Below are 27,969 nucleotides of genomic sequence, written 5' to 3' on the forward strand. Positions count from 1 at the left end.
TGTTTTTAAAATGGTTTTACTGATATAATTTACATACCATAGAATCCACCCACTTCAAGTATACCATTCAATGACTTTTTATCTATTTACAGTTGTACAACCACTGCCGCAATCTAATTTTAGAACATTTCCATCACATTAAAATGAAACTTTGAACCCATTTTGAGTCCCTCTCCATTTCTACTCTCAGCCCCAGGCAATCATTAATCTATTTTCTGTCTCTGTAGATTTGCCTTTTATAGAAACAAATCATATTTTGTGTGCTTCAGTGTTCTGGTCTCTCTGTTAACTCTCAGTTGGTTTCTGAACTCAATTCAGACATGTGAACCTACAAGTTTTTTTTTCTTGCTCGTGGTTCTCTCAATCCCTCATTCATTTTGGTCCACTTGTAAGAACAAGTGCTTTCTTCATTTGCTTGCATATTTCTATGCAAGAAATTTCTTCATCGCTTCATATTTCTATGCAATATTTCTTGTGCTTTCTTCATTTTCTTGCCTTGTACATTTTGTGCCATCTCATGTTCCCCAGTAACCATTTCTCTGCTACCTTAGGTTGAGTATCCAGGGCCCTGTTAGCCCAGGGGGAACTTTCGCGATACATAAAATAAGTGTTCTTTCCACATAGATGCAGCCCTAGGGGCTCACTGCTTAGCAAGCAAAATGTGCCTTTGAATTTTAAATGGTGCCTCCGGCAGGCAGACAAAGCCAAGTCAAGGACTGGGGCTGTTTCTTAGCTACCACAGTACAGGTTGGATTTCAACTCACTCCTCCTTGCCTGGCAAGTCCTTGGGAAGGGAATCACCTGCACATCTAACACGCAGCAGCACTGCTGGTTAAGACGCAACATTCAGCGCTCCTTTATAACAGTAAACAGAGGCTTACTCTTATTCATTCAACATATATTTGCTGAGTGCTTTACATGTCCTCATCAGGTGAGATGCTACAGATAAAAGTTAATAAAGTGGACACAGTCCCTTTCCATATGAACTTCCTGTCACTCTTCATTCTCAGTGACATTTCTCCAAGTGCCTGTCTTCCCAAACAGTCCCCATGGCCCAGTTCCAAACACCCACTTTGGCAGTACGAAAAATCCTGACTGCACGTGCGGTGTTCAAATTACAAAACAGAACGAAGAAAAACCATGGACACTTGGGTACTGACTCACCCAGTGACGAGGTCTCCTAGTAATGTGTGCTGCTTCACGTGTTTCAGTCAAAGTTTCTTTGGGGTAGCCGTGCATATTCCAAAAATGGCCGGATTTGGTCATTCTTCCTATATCCACACCCCTTTGCAGTATGAACTTTACAGTTTCTCCCATCAAGAGGAAGAGTCTATTTTTTCACTCCTTGAATTTGAGCTGGCCTTGGGACTTGCTCTGATCAAGAGAAGGCAGTGTTATAGACAGTGTCGGTTCTAAGGCTAAGTCTTAAGGGGCCTTATGTGATTCCATCTGTTCTCTTGGAACCCTGTCAATAGCCATGAGAACCAGTCCGGGCTACCCTGCTGGAGGATACAAGATCACAGGAAGCAGAGATTAAACTCTGCTGGCTGAGGGCCATTCAAGACCAGCCAGCCCCCAGCCAATTAGAAGCTAGATATGTCAATTAGATTAGCCCAGACCAGAACTGTCCAGCAGAACCAAACGCAAACTGCTAAGCTGCAGAATTGTAAGACAAAGGATTGCTTTAATTCATTACATACCAATGTGGTTTATCCTGCAGCAAAAGCTAACTGACACTATAACCTTAAATCCCTAGGAATATTACTACCAGCCGCTCCCACTTGACTTTTGATGGAGTCTAGCCCACCCATCCTGAGGTGCATTCTTTTGTTCAAAATACACACTCTGGGTATCTTGCTGTGCGTCAAGCAGGTCTGGGTGTTGGAAATATAATGAGATATCTTGGTCTTGTGACAGACACATGCACAGGCAATTTCAATTCAGTGTGACAACTGTAGGCATATATTGCCAAGAGAAGACATGGAACAGATAGATAAGCCAAATTAGAGTGTAATTAGTGTAACTGAAGGTGAGACAGATAAGACTGTACAAAAGGCTTGAGGGTTAAGCAAGTGGATCGGTCAGGTGAAGAAAGGACACAAATGCAGCATGGCTAGAGCTGAGTAGAGAAGAGAAAGTGAGGAGAGGGGAAGCTGGAGACAGGAGCAGGAACTAGTAGAACAGAGCTCTGCATCTTCTGTAGAGGGAATTTAGGTATCTGCTGAGGGAGAATACAATCTATTATAAATTACAGAAAGCTCACCAAGGTTCCAACGAACATAACAAAGGGGTTGGAGGGGCCAAAATTAAAGGCATTCTGGTGACTTTCGAGGTCATCCAGGTGAGAAACATTGGCAGTCTGAACTAAGGCAGCAGCAGTGGGAAAGGAGGTAAGCGACTGATTTTAGATGGTCGGGAGTTGCTGCTGCTGCTGCTAAGTCGCTTCAGTCGTGTCCAACTCTGTGCGACCCCATAGACGGGAGTTAAGACTTAGTACATGACTACAGATGGGATGACCTCTCCAGATGAAGAATAAAAGATGGCCTCTGGGTTTCTGGCTTAGCCAAATGGTGCCATTGAGACAGGGGATATGGATGAGGGGCTGATGGGGGAAGGGACAATGAAATTCAGTTTGGAATATATTAAAGAGTTTGAGGTTCCTTCAAGATATCCAAAAGGTGTCCACTAGGCAGTTGGATATATCTAAGAACGGACAATATTCTATTTATTTGTTCATCATTGGGGAAAAAAAAATAGCAGGTGGCTAATAGTTGAGTAGCTCAGGGACTACAAAGTGCCTTGAAATGGAAGAACCAGGGCTTTGGGAAGACAGTGAGAGAACAGAAAGGCTAGAAGATAGTGATCAGAGAGTAAGATGTTTTAAGATTCCAGGGATATCACAGCACAAGATAATGGATTTGAGGTGGTCAAAAAAGTGAGAAGCCAAGGTGATGAAAATGGTAACCCCAGATGACAGCAGATCTTGGCAAAATGAAACACTGAGAACCAAATGACCAAAAACAAATGAGAAGAAATTTGATTGGGACAGTAAAGACAGTAGGGAGCCTAACAGGTTGGTAAATCTTCAAAGATGAGAGTCCAAAAATGGGGGATGCGTGGTCAGAAAAGACTCAACACAGCTTGAGGATGAAAACAATAAAATGAGAGGTCATCAAAAAGCCTTACATTTGGGACAGTTTGAAAAATGACAAGAAGGGGAGCTCTGGAAGGAGCTGGCTGGCCCCAGCTGTCCTGTTGTGGATTGTTTTTGCTTCAGAATTCAATTTCCCTGAATGAAAGAGCAGCAGCCCTGCAGTAATGTTTCTCTAAAGGGGAGACCAGGGATAGAGTTGCCAGGTTTAGCAAATAAAAACATAGGATGCCCAGTTAAATTTCAATGTCAGGTATTATATAGGTCATACTTACACTAAAAAATAACTTGTCGGGTATCTCAAGCATTTCTACAAAGCTTTGGCATCAAAGCTTTTGCAGATGGTCAACCTCTCACCTATTCAATTCACCTCCCTTGTATTAGTTGGAGTAGGCTAACTAATTCAACCTTAAAACCTATGGTTGAACAAAAGTTTATTTTTTGCTAGCTAAGTGTCACCAGGCTTCCCAGGTTGCTCAGATGATAAAAAAAATCCACCAGCAACGTGGGAGACCCAGGTTTGATTCCTGGGTCAGGAAAGTCCCCTAGAGAAGGAAATAGCAACCCACTCCAGTATTCTTGCCTGGAGAATTTCACAGACAAAGGAGCCTGACAGGTTGCAGTTCATGGGGGTCACAAAGAGTCGGACACAAGTAAGTGAATAACACTTTCACTTTTTCAAGCTGGTCATCAAGCCAAGGTGCCCCTCTTAGTGTAGTCACTTTGAGTTCATGTGGATGACGGCTCTACGCTGGGTGTCATCTCCATTCCTGCCTGATAGAACAGCATGGAAGAGCTCCTAGTGGAGGTATCTAGAGGTCAGGCCTCAAAGTGGTGCAGGCGCTTCTGTGCATAGTCCATTGGCTGCACTCAATCACATGGTCATGTGTAATGCAAGGGAGCCTGGGAAACAGTGTGCACAGGAAGAAAAGACTAGGGCTGTGAGTGAGCAATCTGCCACACTCCTTATATCAGTCTCTCCCTGGATCCCCTAAGGACTAAGATTCTGGATCAATAATCTCTGCTTGAGAAGAACTGGTACCCACACATAAACCATATCCTAACCGCTACTGAAAACGCTGATCAGGGATAGAGTTAAAGATTACACGCATTCCTTTTTCCCTAGACATGATGTTTTTTGGATAGCTAAAAGTGGTACCTATCAAACAGATCTCACTAGAAAGTCAACCTTGTTGGTCCAAATTCTAGCTGCTAGCCTACCAAGTCGGAGAAGGCAATGGCAAGCCACTCCAGTACTCTTGCCTAGAAAATCCCATGGATGGAGGAGCCTGGTGGGCTGCAGTCCGTGGGGTCGCTATGGGTCGGACATGACTGAGCGATTTCACTTTCACTTTTCACTTTCACACATTGGAGAAGGAAATGGCAACCCACTCCAGTGTTCTTGCCTAGAGAATCCCAGGGACGGGGGAGCCTGGTGGGCTTCCGTCTATGGGGTCACACAGAGTCGGACACGACTGAAGTGACTTAGCAGCAGCAGCCTACCAAGTTGTGTGTTTTATCTTTGCATTACAATGAAACTTACCACAAACCATCCCAAACAACTCATGTTATCCCCTGGTTCTTCCTTATGTAAATGTTGGTTGTTGTGAAAACAAAAAGGCCTGCCATTGAGCAAAGGGCAGAGTTTGCTAAGGAACAAGAAATTAACTAGATGGTTCAGACATAAACCTAACCCTGCACGCATGTTTATTTAACAAGGGAAATAAGAAAATGAAGCAACTTATTGAAAAGAAAAAGTGAAAGTAGAATTTGATTCTAAGAGAAAAGCTGTGGCCAAATAATTTACATAAACCGTTTCCTCTGCTTGCATTCTTTTTGGGGGATGGTACCTGATTTTCTCCTTTTTTGTTGTTGTATCACAAGGCTCACAAAAGGATTTGGGCCTCAGACTTGGGACAATTTTGTCTACTTTCTACCTACTCTGACATTAGAGAGGGGCCAATGCCGTTGACCACAATGCACAGAGAGAATTCAAGAGGGCCCTGCCTCCCTTAGGCGCTTTCTTGAGTTGCTGCCTCTGAGGTGTTATTGAAAGACCTAAATGACAACAGGATATGGTATAACTACTCTCAATACTGTTTAGGCTATTAAGCTACTTCTATTACTGGTATTTTAGAACAAGATAATTCTGACATTTTTGTTAATTCATTCTTTTAGAAAATATCACCAAAACTAGAAATTACAACACAACCAGTGAATGATCTTCATTGTATGAATACAGCTTCCCTTTAAGTGATCCATTCACCTCTCCTATGGGGGGAAAAAGCAAAACAAAACATGAAAGCACCAGAGCTCTCAGGACTGGGCTTTGTCAAGAATTTCACATTTCAGAAACAGAATGACCTACGGAATTGGGTTTTACTTTAACCAAAATTAAAAATGAACCTACAGCCTTGGACCAAACCCAAGACCAGGGGTGCTGGAGAGAGCAGCTGAGAGGTAACCAGTCGGGTCCCTATTCCCCAGACTCAAATCCTGCCAAGGAAAACATTATTTGATCAAGAAATATATATTTTCTGCTGTGAGTCAGGCTCTGTGCTGGGCTCTGGAGATAATGAACAAATTAGACGTGGTTCCTGTCCTGATGGAACTGATTTATAGTCTGAGGGAGGAGGTGGCATAAAATCAGAGAAAGAATAACAATCTTGAGAGGAGTGCTGAGAAGGGACAGGGAAGACATCTCTTGACAAAGCAGCATTTAAGCCAGAATTGAGTGGAGACAAGTTAAGCTCGCTTTCGACCTGTATCCCGAAAGAATTCTTAAGTCTTGCTCTTTTCGAATCTCGATTCTTAATAGTAGCTCTTCTTGGCCCCCTACCTTATCTCCCCATTTCTTTTTCTTCATGTATGTAGCAGCCGAGTTCCAAATTCTTAGCTTCCTCCTGCAAAACTTTGGAAGACTATTTTCATATTTTCATCTGTGGACAGGGCCACTTCTCTCTTCACATCTGTAAGAGGAATAGACTTTAATCTGAAGATCAGGGTCACAAAATACAAGACTGTTATGAGCACTCCAGGCTATGTAAAGAAATCCAACTCCACCTATCACAAGATTTTATTTCTAATTGATAAAAAAGTAGAAACATATTTAAATCACCTCAACTGTTAAGTGTGTGTACAGCAAACATGGCTCCCTTGCAGTGGCTGCCTTTATTTACCTCTGGGTTGATATTCTGCCATGTATATAGCAGTAGCTAGACTGTTAATTTGGGTCCAAGGCAGAATACTCTATGAACGACTGGCCACGCTTGTCCTCATCATCTTAAAACTTCACTATCCACAAAAACATAAGACTATGGCGTATAAAGTCAACTTTTTAGGTATATATATCCACATTGTGCATATGCACCTAAATATACACGTGCTTTGAGAAAGGATGGGAAGAACAAATTTTTAACTTTTTAAATTTCCTAAATTATCTACAAGTGTCACTTACATAAAAAAGGAGAAATTATACTGAATTTCTCCCCTAACATTCTAAAAACCTATTGTGTAACAGCCACACTTCTCACTTGCTTTATTAAGACCCCTACCACAATCATATTTTCCTTAAACCCACATGTGACTTGGTATTACCTGCTCATATCATTCCAGCTTTCCAATCATCATATAATCATTCTTCTTATATTCCCCTCAAATCATTACTTCTGGACTTCTGGAGACCCTTCAAAGTAACACCAATGATTGATCCCATTTTCATGAGCACCCACAGTGTGTATCAGTTTATTTGATTGTTCGTAGGCTACTGAGTACTACACACAACTCTGACTCCCTAAGCATATAAGATTTAGCTCTTTTGTGAAAAATATTCAAAGATTGCTTTCTTCAAAAGATCACCAAGCCAAACATTTGGCCATATTTTTATTTACTACATATACTATAAACATATACAATACATGCTACGAAAAAAAACATTTTTTAAAATTTAACTGTCAAGAAAGTGTATAGTGTTATAATACAATGGCACATGTTTCATATTTTATTTCAAATTGGTTTGCTTATCATCCATTTCAAACCTTTAATAGTGAAATGTTACTTATGGATAATTATCTATTTGCATTATTAACAATAAACAATTCCAACAATTAATAAGAATTAACCATGTCAAATATTAGTATCCAAAAAAAATGGGTTTTTGCAGAAATTACTATATAAAATATAGCAGCCAATTTCGGTTTATTTTGCTCAGTGACAATGTACATATGCACTTGAATAGGATTCTTGCATTTGCTTTTGGAAGATACTTATAAGAAGTCCTTTGAGTTCTTAAGGTCCAACAACTGCCAAACCAGCCAAATCCAACCCAACAACTCATTTAATGGCTTTGGACAACCGATCACTGAGAAAGTCTTCTGATTTGGGTAGAGCTGCATGTTCCACCAAATTATGTATGATGAAAAGAGGCATTACAAACCAATATCAAGGTCAGAGGCAAAAAAAAAACACAAACATTCAAATCAGTTGTGACAAAGCTTTTCTACAAATATTTTAGATGTCATACTTTCAGGAAAACAAGATTTAACGTGTATTGGGTTTTACAGTATCTATGCTATGCTCTAACTGAAAATTTAAGAGTCGTCAGATGGGATTAAGTCTAGTATTGCAAACTTGTCCATTCAACATTACTGAGCACCCACTATGTGCATAGCACTGTGCTAACATTTTAAAAGTTGAGTATTAATGTCTTTATCAAGCACTATCTTAGTGTGAGGTAAAAATATATTAAATTAGCGTCAACTCATTAGTTTGCTTGTGGTAATGTATGTAATCCTGTGCCAGCTGGCTTCCCAGTGCCATATAATGAGCTTCTGCATACCTCGCATTCACTCTCACAACTCTGTATGCCGGCTGTGCCAGGCACCGTGCTAGTCACTGGGATATCACGATTTGGCATATGTTCAATGAATGCAAATTAATCTTAACCTAGGCAAAACAACTGGAAAAATACATTACTTTTCTAAAATGAGGCCCAAAGCAAAGAATACGGTGTTTCTATTGGTCGTATCACACCACAGACCAGTAAGTGCCTCTAGACTGGGAACTAAATTTGAAAAAGTTTCATATGGTAGTCTAAATAGCTAACATCATTTTTGGTCTCAGAAGTCAATTCTTTGGAGCACCTGACCCTACATAAACCATTCCATACTTAAAAGGGTTTGTAAACTAAACTTGAACACAAAGAAAAAGAGCCCCAAGTGAAGGCAGTTTATAACATAGTGTATTTCAAGCACTATTCTGGCCATATGAAACAAATAATACATAAGTAATTCATGATTGGTTCAAACATTTTTCAAAGCACTAAAACCCTATCCCCAAACTCATGTAATTTAACTTGATTTTTATACAAGTTGTACATAAAGCAAAGGGCAGAATTTGGCCCCCCAACCATCCGTGGAATATTCTAAGTGATTGGTCCTTCCACTCCAAGTAGAAGCTAAGAATTCCAAAAAGTCCCCTGACAGAACAATGGCACTCAGGAGAACGGCCCTGCTGGATCCCATTAGCCAGGAGTCCACTGAACTGTGGTAGCAATGTGAACCTACTATGACCCCTTGTGGGATGGCAGAGAGCTGGAAGTCTGGCTGTCCACGCAGTGAATCCAATACTGGCTTAAAGCTATGCACTGAATAAAGTGCTCTGCACATCCTGTTTATCATCTGGAATGAAAATAAACACTTATCTTGAGAACTAACCTATCTGCAGGTTTGGGGAAAAGGAATTACAAGGCTTGAAAGAATCCCAAGAAAAAGTATGAAGCATTGACTGGGAAGGAAGACAAATGCCTCTAGTAGTGTCCTCAGAATTCTCAGGATTTGAACTGTCAGAATGAGTCATACAATGGTCATGTTCCATAAATGAAAAAGCAATCCCACTGGGTACTATTCACACGTGCATGATTACTTCATGGGGTGGAAGGGAACAGTCTATTGCCATTTGACAGCATGGTTTCAGAATGAAAACCAAACCATTGAATAAATCAGGGTAAGTGGTGTGCAACACTTCTCTCCCGTCCATTAGTTTTCCACAGGTTGATTTGTACTGCCTGAGAAAAGGGAGGCAAGATGCCGATCCTTTCAGATACACTCAGGCAACGGTGCTACCACCTAAAATCACCAATTCAAAAGTTAACACACAAGCCCTCCAGTTTCGTACCCTGAATATGGTAAATAAGACCAGGGATGGAGTAGTTCAGTCTAAAAAAGATCACAGGCAACAGAATGCTTATATAAACTAGACTGATTTGACATCTGTAAGAAAACTGTATAGATGGCAATTGGAAAAAAAAAAAAGATTGTTCCCATCTGTCAGCAAAACTGTTGAGCTATACTCAGCTGAAGTCCTCATCGGGATTCTGTTGATCCAGCAGACGGACATGTGTGAATGGGAAGTGACCTCGTTTGCCATTACACTCCCCTTCCCACTGACCACTCACATTAATCTTCGTAACCTTTACCAGCTCACCGACCTGCAGGAGGAGAATAAGGACAGCACTTTATTTCCAGTTATGAATGCAAGCTGAAAAACTCCATTCTCTGGTTAGCCATGCCCTGCCCAAGTGATTGCTCTAGGGCTGATATTACAGAAATGGCTATTTGCTACCTCCCAAGCCCCAACCACCAGACCGATTACTTATTGTTAATGCAGGCAAGAAGAAGAAGTGATTTTAGCAGTGCAGAGAAAAACAGAGTACAGATAATAGGAGGGATGCTAGAAAATGACACTTTTTGGAAAGTTCAAGTGTCTCTGGAGCAGCCACCCTACCTAGGATGATCTATATGCCCTGTCTTTGTACCCACTCCTCTTAGCTTCCCGCCTGGTCCACACTGGCCCTCCCTTCTCTGGCATATAGCAGTGCAATCCCCCAGCCCACTCATAGCACATCCTGGCCTGTTGCTTGTAGAGCAGAAGGCAATCAGAGGAAGCATACTTCATTTGGTCCCAGAAAATGGAAGTTGTTCCCATCACCTTCCTACCAAGGCAAGGCTTTCCCTACTTGGTACAAGCCAAGACTCCAAATTCCATCAGCTCCCTGAAAGCCTCAACCTTCTTCAGCTCGTTTTACTTGGCAGGCCACTGCCTGCCAGTCCCCTCCACTAACCCCCACAGCAGGTACTGACAGACTGCTGCTCCCTCAATGCCACCTGGTACCTGCTTCTTAACAGCAGGAGGACATTGTGTTTCTGCTGTTACAAAAAGTTTCCCTGTTGCAACATCAAATATTTTTGACAATCTAGGATATACCTGTGTCTTACTATGAAACTTAAAAGACAAGGTGTTTGATGAATGGATTCACCCTGTAGTAAAGTATTTAACAATGGTGAGGTAAGTTCCCAAATGTCACTAAAGAACTTTATGACTATCCTTGAATTATCAACATCTGAGTTCTGCACATGCAAGTGGTTTCTAAACATTACTGTTCATTTGGTTAATAATGATATTTAACTTCCATAAAGTACTACAGTGCTTTATATAAAATCATTTCCTAATAATCATATAATCCTATAAAATAGGAATTGTTTTCATTTTACATATGACATTCAGAACAACTACATGTTACACCTGAAGTCACAAAGTCAGTGACAGGGCTGAGATTTGAGCCCAGAAGTATCCAGCTCCCAAGCCCATTTATGTTCTTTCCATTGTATTAATAAGAACTTTCAAATTATGCTCCCCTAGCCCTGCAGGTTCCTTCCCTAAGAAGGTCTGTAGGCTGACTACTGGCCAAAGTCAACTCAAGTTTAGGTCAGGGCCTTCTCTTAAACCAGCCTGATCTCACTCACAGAGGAAATAGGTTACCTACTGACCTACCTACAGTTTCCTAAAGAATTATATGAAAAGCTTAGAGGCCTGAAGTGGTTGCAGGAATCATAAGATGCTGAGAAAAGGAAGAGAGAAACCATGGACTATTAGAGAGACAAGGGATAAGATACAAGGGTGAGAAAAGGTAGCAGCCTGACGGGTTGATAATGAAGATGAAGGTTGATGGTGAAAGGTGAGGAGGGAGAAAAAGGACACTGCATGTCTGTCTTTGCAAACAGATCCAGCTCCTATAGGCTCTAGCGCACAGGGTTCTGTTTATTCCCAGCAATCTTCCAATTCAATTCCTGATATCTGAGCAGGCCAACTTTGACAAGCAAAAATTTTCAGTCTTTGTAGAGGAAGATCTGAACATCAAATGAGAATTTCCTTGGTGGTAAAAATCGTCTGGAACATTTCTTCTTATATCCCCAATTCTAGTTCTCAAGACTACCTTGCTGTTCTCGTCTTTTAAAAATTCTTACAGTATTACAAGAAGTTAGGCTCTATATAAACTCCATAACATGTGACTATTCCTTAGTGAATTTTCCTCCTTTCTGACCTGTCAGCTACCTTTGACTCCTTCTCTCTCTCTCACACACACATACAACACATTACTGGACTTAATGCCCCTGCACTGCTAGCCCCTTGCTATGTTACAGTAAACTTTATTAAGTGCAACGCTCTTCCCTCTCATTTTTATTATATACTCATGTTATACTCCGGAGAAGGCAATGATAACCCACTCCAGTACTCTTGCCTGGAAACTCCCATGGACGGAGGAGCCTGGTAGGCTGCAATCCATCGGGTCGCGAAGAGTCAGACACTACTGAGCGACTTCATTTTCACTTTTCACTTTCATGCACTGGAGAAGGAAATAGCAACCCACTCCAGCATTCTTGCCTGGAGAATCCCAAGGATGGAGGAGCCTGGTAGGCTGCCGTCTATGGGGTCGCACAGAGTCGGACACAACTGAAGGGACTTCGCAGCAGCAGCATGTTATATTCAAGTGCTATTCAGATAGCTGGACCCAGAATAAGTTCCTGACCTTAAGAAAGAAAAAAAGCATTTAAAAGAATATGTATGCTCGTGTCAAAAATTTAAACTGCCACTCATGGGACTTCCCTGACGGTGGTCCAGCAGTCAAGACTCTGCTTCCACTGCAGGGGCACGGGTTCAATCCCTGGTTGGGAAACTAAGATTCCACATATAGAAAAATAAATAAATAAATAACCTTGCCACACATGTTAGATTCTCCTCCAGATGGGTAGTAAGTAGCCAGTTTCTTTTAAGAAGCTGGTCTGATGCCATCCCAGCTATCTGAATCCATCATTTTACTGACATTAAAAACACAATCAAGGGACATGAGGGAACATTCTGGAATGCTGAAAACATTCTATACTTTCATCTGGGTGGTTGTCACACCGGTATATACGCATGTAAATTCACTGATATACATACTTATATACTTAGGATTGGTACATTCTACAAAATGATTTCATATCTAAATAAAAAGATGAAAAGAATGTTATGTTTCTCCAGCTTTTCTTTGTTGCTCAGTTGCCGTCGTGTCTGATTCTTTGCGACCCCATAGATGGTAGCATACCAGGCTTCCCTGTCCTTCACTATCTCCCAGAGCTTTTCTAGGTGTTTTGTAAAAGATGGGTCTTCAGGATACGAACTTAAGTCCACCATTCTACTTGACACCAAACGCCAGGTTTAAACATCTCTCTTTAAGATTAAGGCTGTCATTCTAAGAATAAGATTGTTATTCTTAAGCAATCAAAGTGCTGTCTCAAATCATGACCCAAAGAGCTTTAAGCGACAGGTAGTTAAAATGTGGACCATCCACCCCTCCATGTCATCAATACCACAAAACCACACTAGCTTCTCCACAAGAGAGCAAAGTCTTCTGCTCTGCCCTCAGACTATTCTTCCTGCAGAGTTCTAAGTGAGAAATGAGTCAGGGCTCCCGTACAACAAGATGCTAGTAGGGAGAAGAATGAAGTGCAAGGTAGATCTGTGGACAGTATCAGAGTCATCTCTGATATACACTCTCTTGGTTCCACCCTACAGAGAAAGACTCAGGAAAAACAATCATCTTCTGGAATCCAGAATCGCTTTTTTTTTTTTTACAGTTGATTAGGTTCTTGGCAGAAAAGTCCAAAAATCAAGGGGTGAAAGAAAGGTTGTGTCATGACTGAAATGATTCTGATTTTTAAATGGGTAAAAGAGGAAAGCTGTAAGCATTTAATAGGCTAATTAACCTGCCCAAAATGGCCTTAAAGTACAAATACTTCAAGGTAGACCTTATTAAAATTAAATACCTGTGCATAATACCCTATGGGTTCTTTCTCCTGAAATAGTCAAAGCACATAGGGAGTCCTGGGGTCAAGAACAGACAAGTCCCTAAGGCAAAAACATGACTATCTTTGAGAAAACATAAGGCCCTCGAGTTCCAACTGTTTGGAAGACAGAGTGGCTATGGAGCCTGAGGCAGAATGCAGGAGGGGATGGGGCAGTCTAGGATTATGGCACTCCACTAAGTGCAGTTCTTTCTCCAAGTCAGAAATGACACCATAATTTGTGCTCCTCTCCCTGTTAGGCAACAACACTCTGAAGAATTCCCTAAGGCAAGACCAGGGAGGGTAAGGGGGATGCACACAGGTTTGAAGCTTGGTGTACTAATTCACAGACAAAGAAAGCAAAATTGAGTACCTGCCCTAGAAATGCTACAATTTTAAGACACAAAGGAATGTACTTGTAGTAATAACTGTAGTTCTCACATTACTGATTTCAAAACTCATGTTATAGATGGAGGAAAAAATCCTCATCTGCGCACTAATGAAAACGAAAGAACTTCTAAAGGACCTGAAGCACAACAAGGCAGTTAACCTTTCTTTTCATGAGGCAGACTTCACTAACACCTTGGAATGGAGAGACTGATGATTCTTTCACCACCAAGGTATTATTTTAGTGTCGAGTTAGTTCCTAGTCTCTCAACCCTATACCACAGCCTCAGCAGTAGGTCTGCAAGTAAATCATGGCGTCATCTGTAAAGAAGACCGAATATAGTTACTTTTCCTCACTCCCCGGGAACTTAATGAACACTCACCTTTACCAGTGAGTTCCAGGGATAATTAGAAAAAAAATGAAGTCCAAATGGCATTAATTTTTGGTGTTCCCTAAATAGGAAGCACCAGAAACTGTGTGACCTCCCCTGCTGGTGCAACCCCAGGTGACTGCTTTCCTAGTTTCTATCCCTGCTATCTAACAGGAAAGGCATCAATGGTTGCCAATGTTCCTTTGATCCAGATTTGCTACATGATATCTGTGAGTTCAGGGCAGGAAACACACATAACTAATTTTATGTAAATAAAGCCAGGGAAACCAAGTACAGAGACAAACTTGTTTTCAAATACTTTCAAACATACCAAGAACACATTTCAAGATGTGACTGAACGAGGGAAAAAGGTAAGAAAACTACAGCAATCTAAGACAGGGGTCAGCAAACTATGTGGCCCGTGAGCCACATTCAGCTTGTTGCCTGCTTTTGTAAATAGTTTTACTTTAACACAGCAAGCTCATTTGCTGTTTTGTCTATGGCTGCTTTCTAGCTAGAGTGGCAAAGTGACAGAGGCTGCATGGCCTGTAAAGTCCTTTACAGAAAAAGCTTGCAGATCCCTGATCTAAGGAATAGGTAATATTTGCTGCTGCTGCTGAGTCACTTCAGTCATGTGCGACTCTGTGTGACCCCATAGACGGAAGCCCACCAGGCTCCCCCATCCCTGGGATTCTCCAGGCAAGAACACTGGAGTGGGTTGCCATTTCCTTCTCCAATGTGTGAAAGTGAAAAGTGAAAGTGAAGTCGCTCAGTCGTGTCCGACCCTTAGCGACCCCACGGACTGCAGCCTACCAGGCTCCTCCATCCCTGGGATTTTCTAGGCAAGAGTACTGGAGTGGCTTGCCATTGCCTTCTCCGAGGTAATATTTAGGGCCCATCTAAAATCTGTAAAATCAGTGAAGACAAGTGAGACCAATTCAGTCTTAATGATACATGTGCCTCAGAGATGGACTGAAATGCACATGGCTCATACTGGTGGATCACTAGCAGGTCTTTGAGATTTAACTCGTAGGTACGCTTCCTGATGTCACGCAAAAGCACCACACTGAAGATAGGTGTTGCCCTGATTGTAGGCAAAGTCCAAAAAGATTTTTCTGTAACTCAACAACTGATAATAACAGAAACTAAGTTCCCCTTCCTCCTGATGAGAGGTACACAGAACAGGTACATTTTAGCTCAGCATAAGGAATTTTCTAAGAACTAGTACAGTCAGCGAGACCTGAGGTTCCCAAACTGAAGAGTCAGAGGCACTGCAGAAAATTCTGAGGGGTCCCACCAAGTATTTTGTATTTTTGAGGGAAACAGCAATACCTGACATCTGTTATGCCATGTGAACTACTAACTCAAGGCAGTTAACAATTTTGACATCAGATTACACTACATCCCTTTCAAAGATGTCATGTCTTTGCAAAGCTGGGCTTTGGCAGCTGCTATGATAAAAATCAAATACCTTATGAAAATAAGTGTGGAACAGGAAATGAAGGTGGCAATGTTCCATACGATCCCAAGGTTTGAGAAACTTTGCTATTTAATGGGAGGTTAACTAACTGAAACTATTTTATTAAAATGAAAATATTATTTTCCTTCAATTATGTTTATTATTCTTTCAAGTGGGTATGAAGTTATTATATATACAGCTAAGACTTGTCACGCAGTTCTTACACTTCCTAATCTCATTTTTTCTCTCTGGAACAAAGGGGAAATTAAGATCTTCACTCCACTTTTCCATATATAGGTCAAAAGGCCTAAATAACTTAAGGTACATGGGGAGATGTAGAGTTAATATAGTCACTGCTCCACATAATCAGGGACCCGTGGAACTTTACATCTTCCCTATCTGTGGCCAGAAGAACAGGCTCACACCTAAGTCCACCTGAAAGGCTCCTTGGTTACTCAGAAGTCTTATCTATCAAAGGCAAGAGGTCAGGCTGAATCAGAAAATGGAAGTTACATGAATAGTACATTCCAAGATAAAGCGATTATTCTGGACAGCCTACAGAGGCATGAAATAAACTTTAACACCTGCAATTTACAAGATAAGATTCATCCTATTTCAGCTCCCAAGGAGCCATGACTCATGAAACCAAAACCAATCAAACAGAAATCTCAGATCAAATCTAAGACCAAAAAAGTAAAAGGTGCCTCTGCACTGTTCTAGTGGTACTTCCAGTGTTTCTCCTTCAAAATACTCAGCCTATCTACTTTTGTTTAAAATCTGTCTTTATTAGAAGCTCCAGGATGGAACAGATGGTGTCTTCCTGGTTCAGTTACATTCCCCCAGAGTTACAGTGAGGAGAGAAATACCACTTCTTTGGTTGTTTGCTAGAATTAATCCCTTCTTTCCAACAACCTTCATTCCTACTAGGGAAATCTGATGGGTGGGAAAAGAGGAAGTGGTCGTTGACTTATATTCTACTGGAGGACTCTGGTCACAGCAAATATACCATGCAGGGAACATGCATCTGTAAGGGGAGGACAGGTGGATCCTGAACATATTCTTTAAGCACAGAAACCATTCCTTCAAAAAAACAGACATCTTAGAGAGACACTAATATATAACACAGTTAAAACAAAGTTGCTTTGATTGAAGTAAGAGAGGTAACCCAGAGCACTGCATCCTCAGCTACCTTCTGGGAAATACTAGGAGTCTGAACCCCCTTACCTGGGGTTCTGCCCACTTCTAAAATGTAATGATTTCAACATCAATTTCAAGTTAACTGTAAAAATCCACTAAAATGTGCCTAGCTTGTCTACAGATCTAAATTTATAATGGGTCAACTACAGCAATGAATTTTTTTCTCATCAGAATGCTAAGGTCAGAAAGTCAGAGCTTCCTAATCTTATCTCCTGGCTTCATCTCAACAGGGACTAAGCATCAGCTCCTATGAAAAACCAGAGATGGGAAAGGAAAACTGCCTCCCTGCATAGAGTACAAATGAGGACATGCTGTCAGTTAAACCACACAAAACTGACAGGGAGGGCAGCATCACTATTACAAAACAAAAAGTACCACAGATGGAATCTGGGTATGGTTGCAAAGGCACCACGTAGATCTGGATTCCTCATATCTCCAACTAGCTTAGACAACCCATTCAATCCATCTCTACTTTTTTTCAATAAATGAATAGGGGTGGGCTTCCCTGGTGGCTCAGAGGTTAAAGCGTCTGCCTCCAATGCGGGAGACCCGGGTTCGATCCCTGGGTCGGGAAGATCCCCTGGAGAAGGAAACGGTAACCCACTCCAGTATTCTTGCCTGGAGAATCCCATGGACGGAGAAGCCTGGTAGGCTACAGTCCACGGGGTCGCAAAGAGTCGGACACGACTGAGCGACGGAACGGAACGGAACGGAACGGAAGGTCCATTCTAAAGGAGATCAGTCCTGGGTGTTCATTGGAAAGTCTGATGCTAAAGCTGAAACTCCAATACTTTGGCCACCTCACACGACGAGTTGACTCACTGGAAAAGACTCTGATGCTGGGAAGTATTGGGGACGGGAGGAGAAGGGGACAACAGAGAATGAGATGGCTGGATGGCATAACCGACTCGATGGATATGAGTTTGAGTGAACTCCGGGAGCTGGTGATGGACAGGGAGGCCTGGAGTGCTGTGATTCATGGGGTCGCAAAGAGTCGGACACGACTGAGCGACTGAACTGAACTGAAGGTCTTTTCTAGCTTTAGATTTCTGTGATGCTACACTAACATGATGTTTTCTTAAGAACATAAGGTGTTTTTAAAGCTATTATTTGGGGTATTTGTTCTAAGGTGAAAGAGGCTATCTTCATCAGTCAACACATGTGGCTCAAAACTAATACCCAATCAAAAAAGGAAACTTATTGACATCATAAACCACTCTTCTATTTTAGTCTTTATTTCACAAGATTTAGATTTCACAGTAGGAGAGCAGCTCAACCATTTTGGAGTACTAAAGCCTCTAATTAAGGCAAGCATCGCTGAGGCAAACAATTCTGGGAATTCCCTGATGGTCCAGTGGTTAGGACTCAGCATTTTCACTGCTGTGGGCCCAGGTTCAATCCCTGGTTAGGGAACTAAGATCCTGCAAACTGCTCAGTGAGGCCAAAAACAAAACAAAACAAACCAATTCTCTTTGAGAAAGGAATTGCAAATGGAAGCAAAATTAATGTGGTAACTATTCTCTCCTGGGTGTTAGCTGACTATTTTCACAATAAATGGATGCTATTTCCACACTCCAGCCCAGTGCTAACAGGGCCTGCAATACATGTCAAGAGTCACAGCTGTCATGTGCACAGCCCCATCTTGGTGTTGCCATCATATGAACTTAAATGAAAACACGAGGCTAGAAACTTGTTTTCCTTTTCCTCCAAATTCTAAGTGGGAAAAAGCAGTGTGACCTAGACAACATAGCTCCTCTCTCATCAAAAGCAGGACACAATACTGTTCAGTCACAACATGATCTCAAAATACACACATTTTAAAAGCACACATTTTTTTCAGTCAAACCTGTAGACCTAACCCTCCTTTGCATCCACTCTTCAGAATGCAAAAGAAAATTTTAAATCCAGTAATACCAGACTATTTCAAATAAAGTACAGCCTAATACTTAGGCAACGCCCACTCCTCAGTGTATAAGCATGATCCAAAGGATTTTGGAGATTTCCATTTACAAAAACATATTAATACTTTAGCCCCTTCTCTGCAAACCTGCACCCCTACCTGAGTAACTTCAGCCTATGCTCATGAAATTTAGCTACTCGCTTAATTAAAGTTACCACATCTGAAAGGCTCTGAAAGACAGGAAAGCATGCCACTTCTACACTAGCTTTTATGCTGAACCACGACCTCTGCATAACTCAGAAAGAGAGGGAGGGAAGGAGGGAATAAGAAAGAGAAGAGTAAGAGACAAAGCTGTGAGTGCTAAAGACAAGAATAAATACAATGCAATGGTTGGCCAGAGGAGATGGGCTACCAAGGATAACTATTCTCCAGTAAAAGGTAAACATTTGTTCCTCAGGAGGAACTGGCTTCTTGAGTATAAAATGCATCAAACAGCAAAGACCAAGTAAACCTGCTGCTTCTTGGAATTAATACTTTCGGGTATCTATTTCATTATACCTATACAATTAATCAATGGTAAGAAACCCCAAGCCCCTAAAGTAAAAACACATTTCTAGAAGAAAATTCATTTAAGTATTTTGATAGAGACCACTTGTACTCAAATTTGTGGAGCCCACTTATTTTAGATAATGATAAACAGAAAGAAACAGATTAGAATGTAGATGAAAAAAAAATTTTAGGTTAATTCCTGTGAATTCAGGTGGTGTTATTAAAGAAGTCAAAGTATGGTTTAGTAAATCAATCAGAACATTCAGTTATACAGTTTTAAGCTTACTCATTCCAAAACAGGTTTTCTATAAAAAAGAGAAAACCCAACATTAAGTGCCAAGATCAGTACTTAACGGTAAAAGTACCATTCAACATCTATAACAATGTTACAATGCTGCTGCTTCTATTCAGCATTCCTACAAAGCTCTAAGAGGTCTGAAAGGGAGACCCTGTAGCAGATCTCTTCTTTCTACATTTTGCACATTATGTACCTCCAAAGCCAAGGCTGTCTTGTCGTAGGCATTAGGGACTCGCTTCTGGATTACCCTGGCATAAATGGGCCCATTCTGGAGGTTAGGGAGCGGAGTGTTGACGCTGGGTTGGGCATAGGGCCCAGGCTCCGGCCCACCCAGTGGCTGTGGGTGGGAACCCTCCTGGTTACCTCCAATCAGAGCCGATACTGAGGCGGAGGCAGGTCTATACTTCTCCACGTAAGGGACTGGAATCATCCCTCTCTTGCCTTCGCTGTCCTCCGCATTCCACCACTGCTCTTCAGGCTTATCCCGGATTCTCAGGATGTCTCCTTTCTTAAAGGGAAGATCTTCTTCATCATTCCCATTAAAGTCAAAGAGGGCTCGTACATACTCTGCCTCTTCCTGCCTGAGAATCACTCCACTACCCTGCCTGGATCTGGAAACTGGTTCTATCAACGTTGTAGTGTCCAAATAGTGTATTTTGTAGAATTCCAGTAAAGCAGGCAATGAATCAAATTCTTGATCTCCTATTCGGAGTCTGGAGGGACTCACCCCTGAAAAAAAAAAAAAGCAGGGTATTATTGAAAGATATACTGGAGATGAAATGCAGATTTTAAGCATCTCCCCACACATATTTAGTCAATATTTAACCAGAAAGAAAAAGAAGGAAAAAAATAATCTAAATAACCCCTTCTCCTAACAGTAAACTAAAATCATACTTTGTAGCTCAAATGTTCCCTGGGAAGAAAGTGAGCTATCACCACCTGCAGCAGAGAAGAGACAGAGGCTGTAATAGAGCAACCACGCCAGTCAGGACAAGCTCACATACTGCACAAAAGACAGAGCACCATGGAGACTTCTTGTTCATTCTCCCAAAACGTTCTGTGGCTATTCCATTTACAGAGTACAAGGGTTTTCAAGGCTGTGTTAGTCGTCGCCTTCTCTTCAACCTCAGGAAATGTAGCAAGCTCTCTGTTTTCATAGATTCCAGCAGCTATCCCAACAAGAGGTGGGATGTTTTCTCAATTTTTCATTACTGCAAACAATGCTCTTACGAGGGCTTTAATTAACGAACATTTTTTATTACCTCCTTAGGATAAACTCCTCAAAATGCAATTGCTGGATCAAAGGGTAAGAACACTAAGGTTTATGATGCCTAACTGTCATCCAAAAAGTTTTATGATTTTACACTCGCACCAGTGGATTCCGTTCCGTTCCGTCGCTCAGTTGTGTACGACTCTTTGCGACCCCATGGACTATAGCCTACCAGGCTTCTCTGTCCATGGGATTCTCCAGGCAAGAATACTGGAGTGGGTTACCGTTTCCTTCTCCAGGGGATCTTCCCAACCCAGGGATCGAACCCAGGTCTCCCGCATTGGAGGCAGACGCTTTAACCTCTGAGCCACCAGGGAAGCCCATCAGTGGATTACGAGTTCCCATTTCCCCCATATCCTTGACAAAACAGCAAGGACGTCTCTTCTTAAATACCATCTTTGACTGCTTGATGTTTTTCACATTTACTGAATATTTGTACTTCTTTTGTGAAAATTACTTGTTCGAGTTCTTTGTTAAAGAGAAGGCCTAAACTACCGTCACCACTCCTATTAAAACCAGTCAATCAAAACAAAAACCTAGCCACACAAACCCTTTGCTGTTAGAGCTGTGAAACAGGAACACTGCGGTAGCCCAGCTGTCTACATTGCTTCGCCACTCTAAAAAAAATGAGACCAAATTATTTTGTTCCATGTTAGAAAACACTCTGTCTAGATAGACCAGAAAAAGTACATTTAAAATTCTCTACTGGGGAGAGGTGAAGTGATAAACTTTGAAGGTTAACCAAAAATCCTCAATATAGAATGTATATTGATGAGTGACTTCTCTTTCCACCCAGATGAAACAAAAGCCAAGACACAATTTAAAGGACAGATGCACATTTCTTACATTGCAAAAGTCCATCTGTGGAATTCATGGCTATAAACTAAAACAAGTTAATAGCCCACAGTCAGTAATGTTGGCTGTCTCTCTGACTCAAGATGTTGAAATACATACTCATACCCAGGATTGTCCATCTATGGCAAACACTCCTCAGACACCAGCAGAATGCAACCCCAATAGTTCCAAGTGCAGAACTGGTGACTGGAGAGATGATTTTGGTTATGACCATACCAGAGCACAGTGGTGCTATATTCTGGAGTTTCTCTTCTCTAAAGCTGATCACTGATGGGTAATTATTCCTATTCCAGCCTGGTAAACAAGGAAGACACATGGCTACCTCATCTATCACCTCCAGGCTACAGTGATCCTTCAGGCCTGTGGAACTATGTGAAAGACAGAGTTAGTGTGAGCTCCAAGAAGACCTACTTCGTACTGCCTGGTCAAGAAAGCCTTAAGGGCAGAGTGGTAGGGAGAACCTTCACACCAACAGAGAACCTGGCTTAGAAAATTGTCCTGGTGACACCTAGAAAGAAAAGTTCCATCCTAGAATTTACCCAACAATACGCCAAGGTACAACTGCCAATATGGCTTCCACTCGTCACCCTTTAGGGACCATGCTCATTAAGTGTTAGATACTATTCTTAATGAACATTAACTCTCAAGTGAGGAAAAGTTACATGAAAATCTGTCCCCACGTTTGAGAAACTCACAGCATAGCTGGGCACACAAATGCAAACACAGTGTGGCTGGTGAGCAAGAAGCATAGCAGCATGTTTCTGGAAGACATTCTCTTTCTCCCCTGGCGTTCACTTCCAACTGGGGATGTACTCTTACAAATATCAGTGGCAACAACAAGCTATGTTCTCAGATAGAACAAAATTACAATAAAATAGTTCTTTCCATTCCTAAATGGTTCTTTCTTTCCTTCTTTCATTTTGCCACACTGCGAAGCTTGTGAGATCTGTTCTCTGACAAGGAATTGAACCAAGATCCCAGCAGCGAAAGCCTGGAGTCCTAACCACTGAACCACCAGAGAACGCCCTCTTTTTATATATATATATATATATTTTTTTTTTATATATATATATAGGGCAATCAAGCTTCAGGAGAGGAGGAGGAACAAAATATACATACGTAAGTTCCAGATAAGCCCAAACATCACCACAGCTATGTGCTCCGGCTCCTTTTCCCTAGTTCATCTCTTTCCAACCACAAACAGCTAAAGCCAGGAAACAGAAGGGCGGGAAAGGAAGGAGACACAGTCAGTCAGTCTAGAGAACAGAACCAACAGCAGAGTTCTCATAGCTGGGACTTGGAAAACCTCACTGACTTATTCTCCATCAAACCTGTGCTGGATTCTAAATGTGCAGTTATGAACATAGTCAGAAATCAAAATCAAGGCAGTCAGAGTTATCTTTTAACCAAAAGAATTGTACACGCTCAATTCATCACTTCAGGCATGTCAGCCCTCAGGTTACAACAGTTTTTACGATACCATTCCCTGAGGGTTTTATGTAGAACACCCAAGAGCTCTGTGGGCTAAACAGGCCAAGTCACTTCTGGCATGGGCATCGCCACAGTGGCTCCATTATCAGTCTCTTAATCTCACAGTTCCTCTCCTTTCCACTTTCCTAAATTCTCATTCCCTCTCTTCTTTCTCCACTGCCTATGGTATTTATAGAGGTTCCTTGAACGCTCTTACCATCTGTCCATTATAAAGGACTAACAAGGCCACTGACTTCCATTTGAGAAAGTATACTGAAGAAATTCTAAAAATGGTGGATATCAGCATGTGACTTTGCAGATTCAGACTTAAAAAGTTTGAAGAATTCAGGCTGTGGTATTTCTAGCTATCTGAATTGTTATTTTTCACAGGGATCTATATAATAATTTCTATCTAATAATAATAATAAAGTTCCTAAAAGTAACTGGTATATTATAGATGCCCAACAAAAGGCAAATCAGCTTCATATACACCCCCCCAAACCTCTGAATACCTCTGTAAATTTTCAACTCTTCCCAAAGATTCCATAGAATCTCAAGATGCTTCTCAAAGTTCTGTGGTCAGACTGGTTTGAAAAACCAACTATCCAATACCTGCCTGTCTAGAGTCATAATTTCACATGAACATAGAGAAGGCTTAGAGAAATCCAGCGATAAATAAATGCACTTTCTTTTATCATGGATTTTTTTTTGGGGGGGGATCTAAAATCTCTAAGTAACTCAGTGAAGAACTCCTCGTAGAACCACCGAATATCTTTAACTCTGATGTTAAAGAGTAAATCATGAGGACCAGGTTTGAGAACTACAAGGATGAGCCAAACAAATGAAACAGATGCTGGATGTTCAAAAAGGCAGCAGTGGATAAGAGGTAGTCCCCTAGGATCTCCAGAAGTGGCCTGGCCCAGCACCACCTTGAAGAGGCAGCACAATCATCACCCTATCATCTGTCCCCACCCCCAAAATTAGACAAGTTTTTATGTTCCCCTCACCCACTAAGGCCAACAGGTAGGAGGTTCTGGGCTGAACGGGTAATGGAAGCCACATTATTTCCACACAGGCTCCAAGGTTCCTTCATACTTCCTGATGCACCCCCACCCAGCACTTACTCCTTCAGACATGCTGTGAGCCTCTCAAAGCTGAGAACTGTTTTCCATCTTGCTTCAATTTTTCCCTCTCCACCACATCTGTTAATATACCTAATGCTAGTTCCATTCCTAAGCGTTTAATATACTAAAACTTATTTAACCCTTGAAATAACCCTGTCAGTACTATTTCCCCTCTTTCACTGATGAGGAAACTGAGGCAGACGGAAGTTAAAGAACTTGCCTAAAGTTATATAAGCAGTAAGCAGAAAGTAAAGAAGGTTCAAACCCAGACTTCAAAACACAAGCTTTTAACTATTCTCCCAACTCATATTTACTGTTTTATCGACTGTTTATTGGACAAGGTCGAGTAAAACCTCACGTTCAAGAGGTAAAAACTAGTGGATCAATTGATTGCAAAGTCTTCCCAAGAGGTACACCTGACAGAGTATGACTAGTAGACTTGACCAAGCCCTGCCCTATGGCCCTGGGGCACAGTCAGGGGACTTCCAGGCAATGGCAGCACTGGCAGCCTCTGAGAGCTAAACACAAGTTAAAGACAAGCTGACTGGAAAAGGCTGAGAATATCTGGTCTATTAAAATGTTTATCTAAGCCATTCCAACAAATTCATTTATGCATTATGTCCACAAAATACATTCTATAATCCTAAACATAAAGCTCATTTCCCACATTTAATCTGCCAAATAAGGTTATTAAAAACCTCTTCATCACTGACTTTAGATAGCAGATGCATACTGCCTGAGTGCTAAAGCCAGTTTCTTGTCATCCTTTCCTTTGGTCTTTATTTAGGCCATGCCACGCGGCATGCAGGATCTTAGTTCCCCAACCAAGTATCAAATCCATGCCCCCTACAGTGGAAGTGTGGAGTCTTAACCACTGGACAGCCAGGGAAGTCCCTCCTTTCAGTCTATAAACAGAACCTGGGGCCCAGAAGAGAGACAAAAGTGTTGAGGCTTCAAAGCACACTGCTGGGATCTCAAAAGCACACTGGCTTTGACAGAAAGGAGCGCAGTGTAACAGTGCCAGCTCTCAGGTCACAATTCCTAGGTTCAATTCCGGCTCAGTCACTTACAAGCTGTGTGACTCTGGGGCACTTGACTGTATCTCTGACTCTCAGTTTCCTCATCTATAAAATGGAAATAGTTTAGTAAGTGGAGCTCATAGTACTTTCCTCACTGGATTGTTATAGACAGCAAATGAGACAAGGCATATAATGTACTCAGCAAAGTGGCTGGCACAGAATAACCAGTCAATAAATGTCAGCTATTAATATTGTATATGTCTTTCTAAAATTCAAGAAATTCTTCTGTGTGGTTTCAAAAGAAAAGAGCTTGATGCGGGGAGGGGGAGAACAAAGATTAAGTAATCTTTAAAAAGACAGCAACTGAATCAATTGCTGTATGCAGAAAATAGGGTACATGGCAGAAACAAAAACGACCACAATGCCCATGAACTTTACACACCCCAGCCACGAACTCTGGCAATCCTCACCATCTCTCTTGGGCCAAAGATCTGAATTCATATCTGTTATGAAAAGGTGGAGCTCAGTATTAAGGTAACAGCTAAGATTAAAATTACTAACACCAAGACATGGGGAAAGCTTAAACAAAGCTGTGTGTTAGTCACTCAGTCGTGTCCAACTCTTTGCAACTCCATGGATTGTAGCCCGCCAGGCTCCTCAGTCCATGGGATTCTCCAGGCAAGAATACTGGACTGGGTTGCCATTTCCTTCTGGGGATCTTCCCCACCCAGGGATTAAATCTGGGTTCTCCTGCACTGCAGACAGATTCTATACCATCAGAGCCACCAGGGAAGCCCTTGCTGCTATTTCCAAATTTTGCAACCAACAAAACACACAAAAGGTTGAGAACTTAAGTTTCTGTGACTATTTGCCATCATGTCACTGCACAGTAATGCAAAACCCCAGACATCATGAAGGCGGTAAAAAGTAGAACATATTTGATTTAGAGTAAACACACAAATATTCCCACCTCGTTATAATGCTATTAAACCAACCAGACTGAGAAAGACTAGAATAATTTGTAAGCTTTACGATCCCTATGTTCTTTTTTTAATTGGTATGTGTTAACAAGAGACTATCCCATTTCATTTCTGGTCAGAGAGAATAAACCTAAATTAGGACTCTTCTAAAAGAGCAAGTCTGCAAATGCTGGTGCAGGAGTCTCCTAACTCAAGTGAACTGGCCTGAATCTAGTCTCACGTGGTCAGGATGAAACTGCTTCCACCTGGAACAGCGAGGCGGCACTAAGACTCGCCGTACTGTTACACAGATAACAGTAACCTCAAAATTACTCTGTATACCACAAATCTCAAGTACCAAGGGCACAAATCCCCTTAACAACTCCAGTGGCCTGGGTGACCGTCATGTCTCAACTTTTAGCAAGGAAGATCCAGTGCAGATCATTTAAACTCTCAAGAGAATCACTTCAGAGGGATCTGTTTTCAACATTTAGGAAGACTCAGGCCACTGCCCTCAACTTACTGGACAAGGAGAGGCCCTGGAGGACAAGACTGATAATGTTCGAGTACAGGGAAAAATGAAGTTCCATTCACGTTCAGGGAAGGGATTGTTTCCACTGGCTTATTTCTGAATTATTTCCTGAAATTAAAAAAAAAAAATCTTTCCTCCACTGATTGCTTTGAAAACTATAACCCCCTCATTGTGGAGAACAGTCTCTGGACGCTAAGATCTCTTGGACAGAGTCAGCCGGGAATCAGCTTATTCAGGGCTGGTCACAGAGGCTTTTCTCCTATAACCAAGGCACTTAGCTCACCACCTTCATCCTCCGCGGGGGAAGAGGAAGGTAAAAGTATTTTGGAAAAATGCCCAAGAAAGGAAAAAGCTGACCGGTTTCCTGAGGGTGTCTCCATCCCTCTCGGCCAGTATGTGGTGACTTCCTACCAAAGGCCACCAGGGGAGTATAGCCAAACCCGGCTCTCCAACACTGCAGGAAATGTTTCAAGCCTAAAAAGTCACTTGTAGGATTATCGGATTCATTCCCGGCACCGCTGCCAAGTGATGCCCCCGCAGTGCCAACATCCTTCTCAGCTCTTTGTCCCCACGTTGCCCGGCTCTGCTCGGGCGCTAGCCCCACCCTGGGGCCGAGGCAGTTCCCCTTCCCCTGGGCTGTCCTCCCAAGTCACACCCAGAGGCCTGGGTCAGCGGCTCCTCCTCCCCCCACACACTCGCGCTGGTCCGTGGGAGCGAGCCCCGGCAGAGGCTGCGCCCCGGCCACGCTCACTCCAGCCCTCTGCCCACGTCCCTCGTGGGGGTCAGCTCTCGAGGAGCAGCCAGCCAGGCTGGGGAGTTCCGCGGCCCTCATCCCCGCCCGGGGCCTCCCGTCCTGTCCGTCCCTCACCGGGCGGAGGCTGGGCGGGCGACGGTGGCACCGGCGGGCGCGGGCCGCTGCTGTTGATGATGTAGTGGGAGACGCGCGAGTTCTCGGAGACGCTGAGCACATAGTCCCCGGGGCTAGTGCTCGAGTCCCGCACCAGGAACACCCCGTGCCGCTGGCCCTGCAACAGCGCCACCGCCTCCTGCCGACTCAGCCGCCCCCAGTACCAGCTACTCCGCTCCTCCGAGTCGAAGTTGCCCGCCATGACCGCCTCCGCGCCTACACGCTGGGCGGCCGCCGCCGCCGACGCCGCGCGCGCCCCTCCAGCCCCGGCCCCCGCCGCCCAGCGGACCGGCTCGGGTCTCAGCCTCACAGCAGCGCCCGAAATGGCGGCGGCGGCCGCGGGCCTTCCCCACCGGAA

At 42.5% G+C, this 27,969-nt stretch overlaps 1 protein-coding gene and 1 non-coding gene across 4 annotated transcripts; one reads left to right on the forward strand and one right to left on the reverse strand.

Annotated features, from left to right (window-relative positions):
• CRK (CRK proto-oncogene, adaptor protein) lies at positions 1 to 27,960 on the reverse strand. Of its 3 annotated transcripts, none has more exons than XR_008682801.2 (4): positions 27,573 to 27,960; positions 19,669 to 20,204; positions 6,749 to 9,638; positions 1 to 6,120 (listed from the first exon to the last, which is right to left on the reverse strand). XR_008682801.2 is itself a non-coding variant. In XM_055403041.2 (3 exons), exons 1-3 carry the CDS (start codon positions 27,811 to 27,813, stop codon positions 9,501 to 9,503), a joined length of 915 nt encoding a protein of 304 aa, XP_055259016.1. In that variant the 5' UTR covers positions 27,814 to 27,960; the 3' UTR covers positions 1 to 9,500. The 3 variants fall into 3 exon arrangements, 1 of the variants encoding a protein (XP_055259016.1); XR_008682799.2 differs by having other exon boundaries at positions 1 to 1,374; positions 5,991 to 9,638; XM_055403041.2 differs by having other exon boundaries at positions 1 to 9,638.
• TRNAE-UUC (transfer RNA glutamic acid (anticodon UUC)) lies at positions 18,069 to 18,141 on the forward strand. The gene has a single exon. It is a non-coding gene; the product is annotated as a tRNA-Glu (tRNA).
• Positions 27,961 to 27,969: the final 9 nt, after the last annotated feature.

Source organism: Moschus berezovskii, chromosome 20 (genome assembly GCF_049115385.1).
Source record: "Moschus berezovskii isolate FMDL1 chromosome 20, NW_MosBer_1.0, whole genome shotgun sequence".
Classification (NCBI taxonomy): domain Eukaryota; kingdom Metazoa; phylum Chordata; class Mammalia; order Artiodactyla; family Moschidae; genus Moschus; species Moschus berezovskii.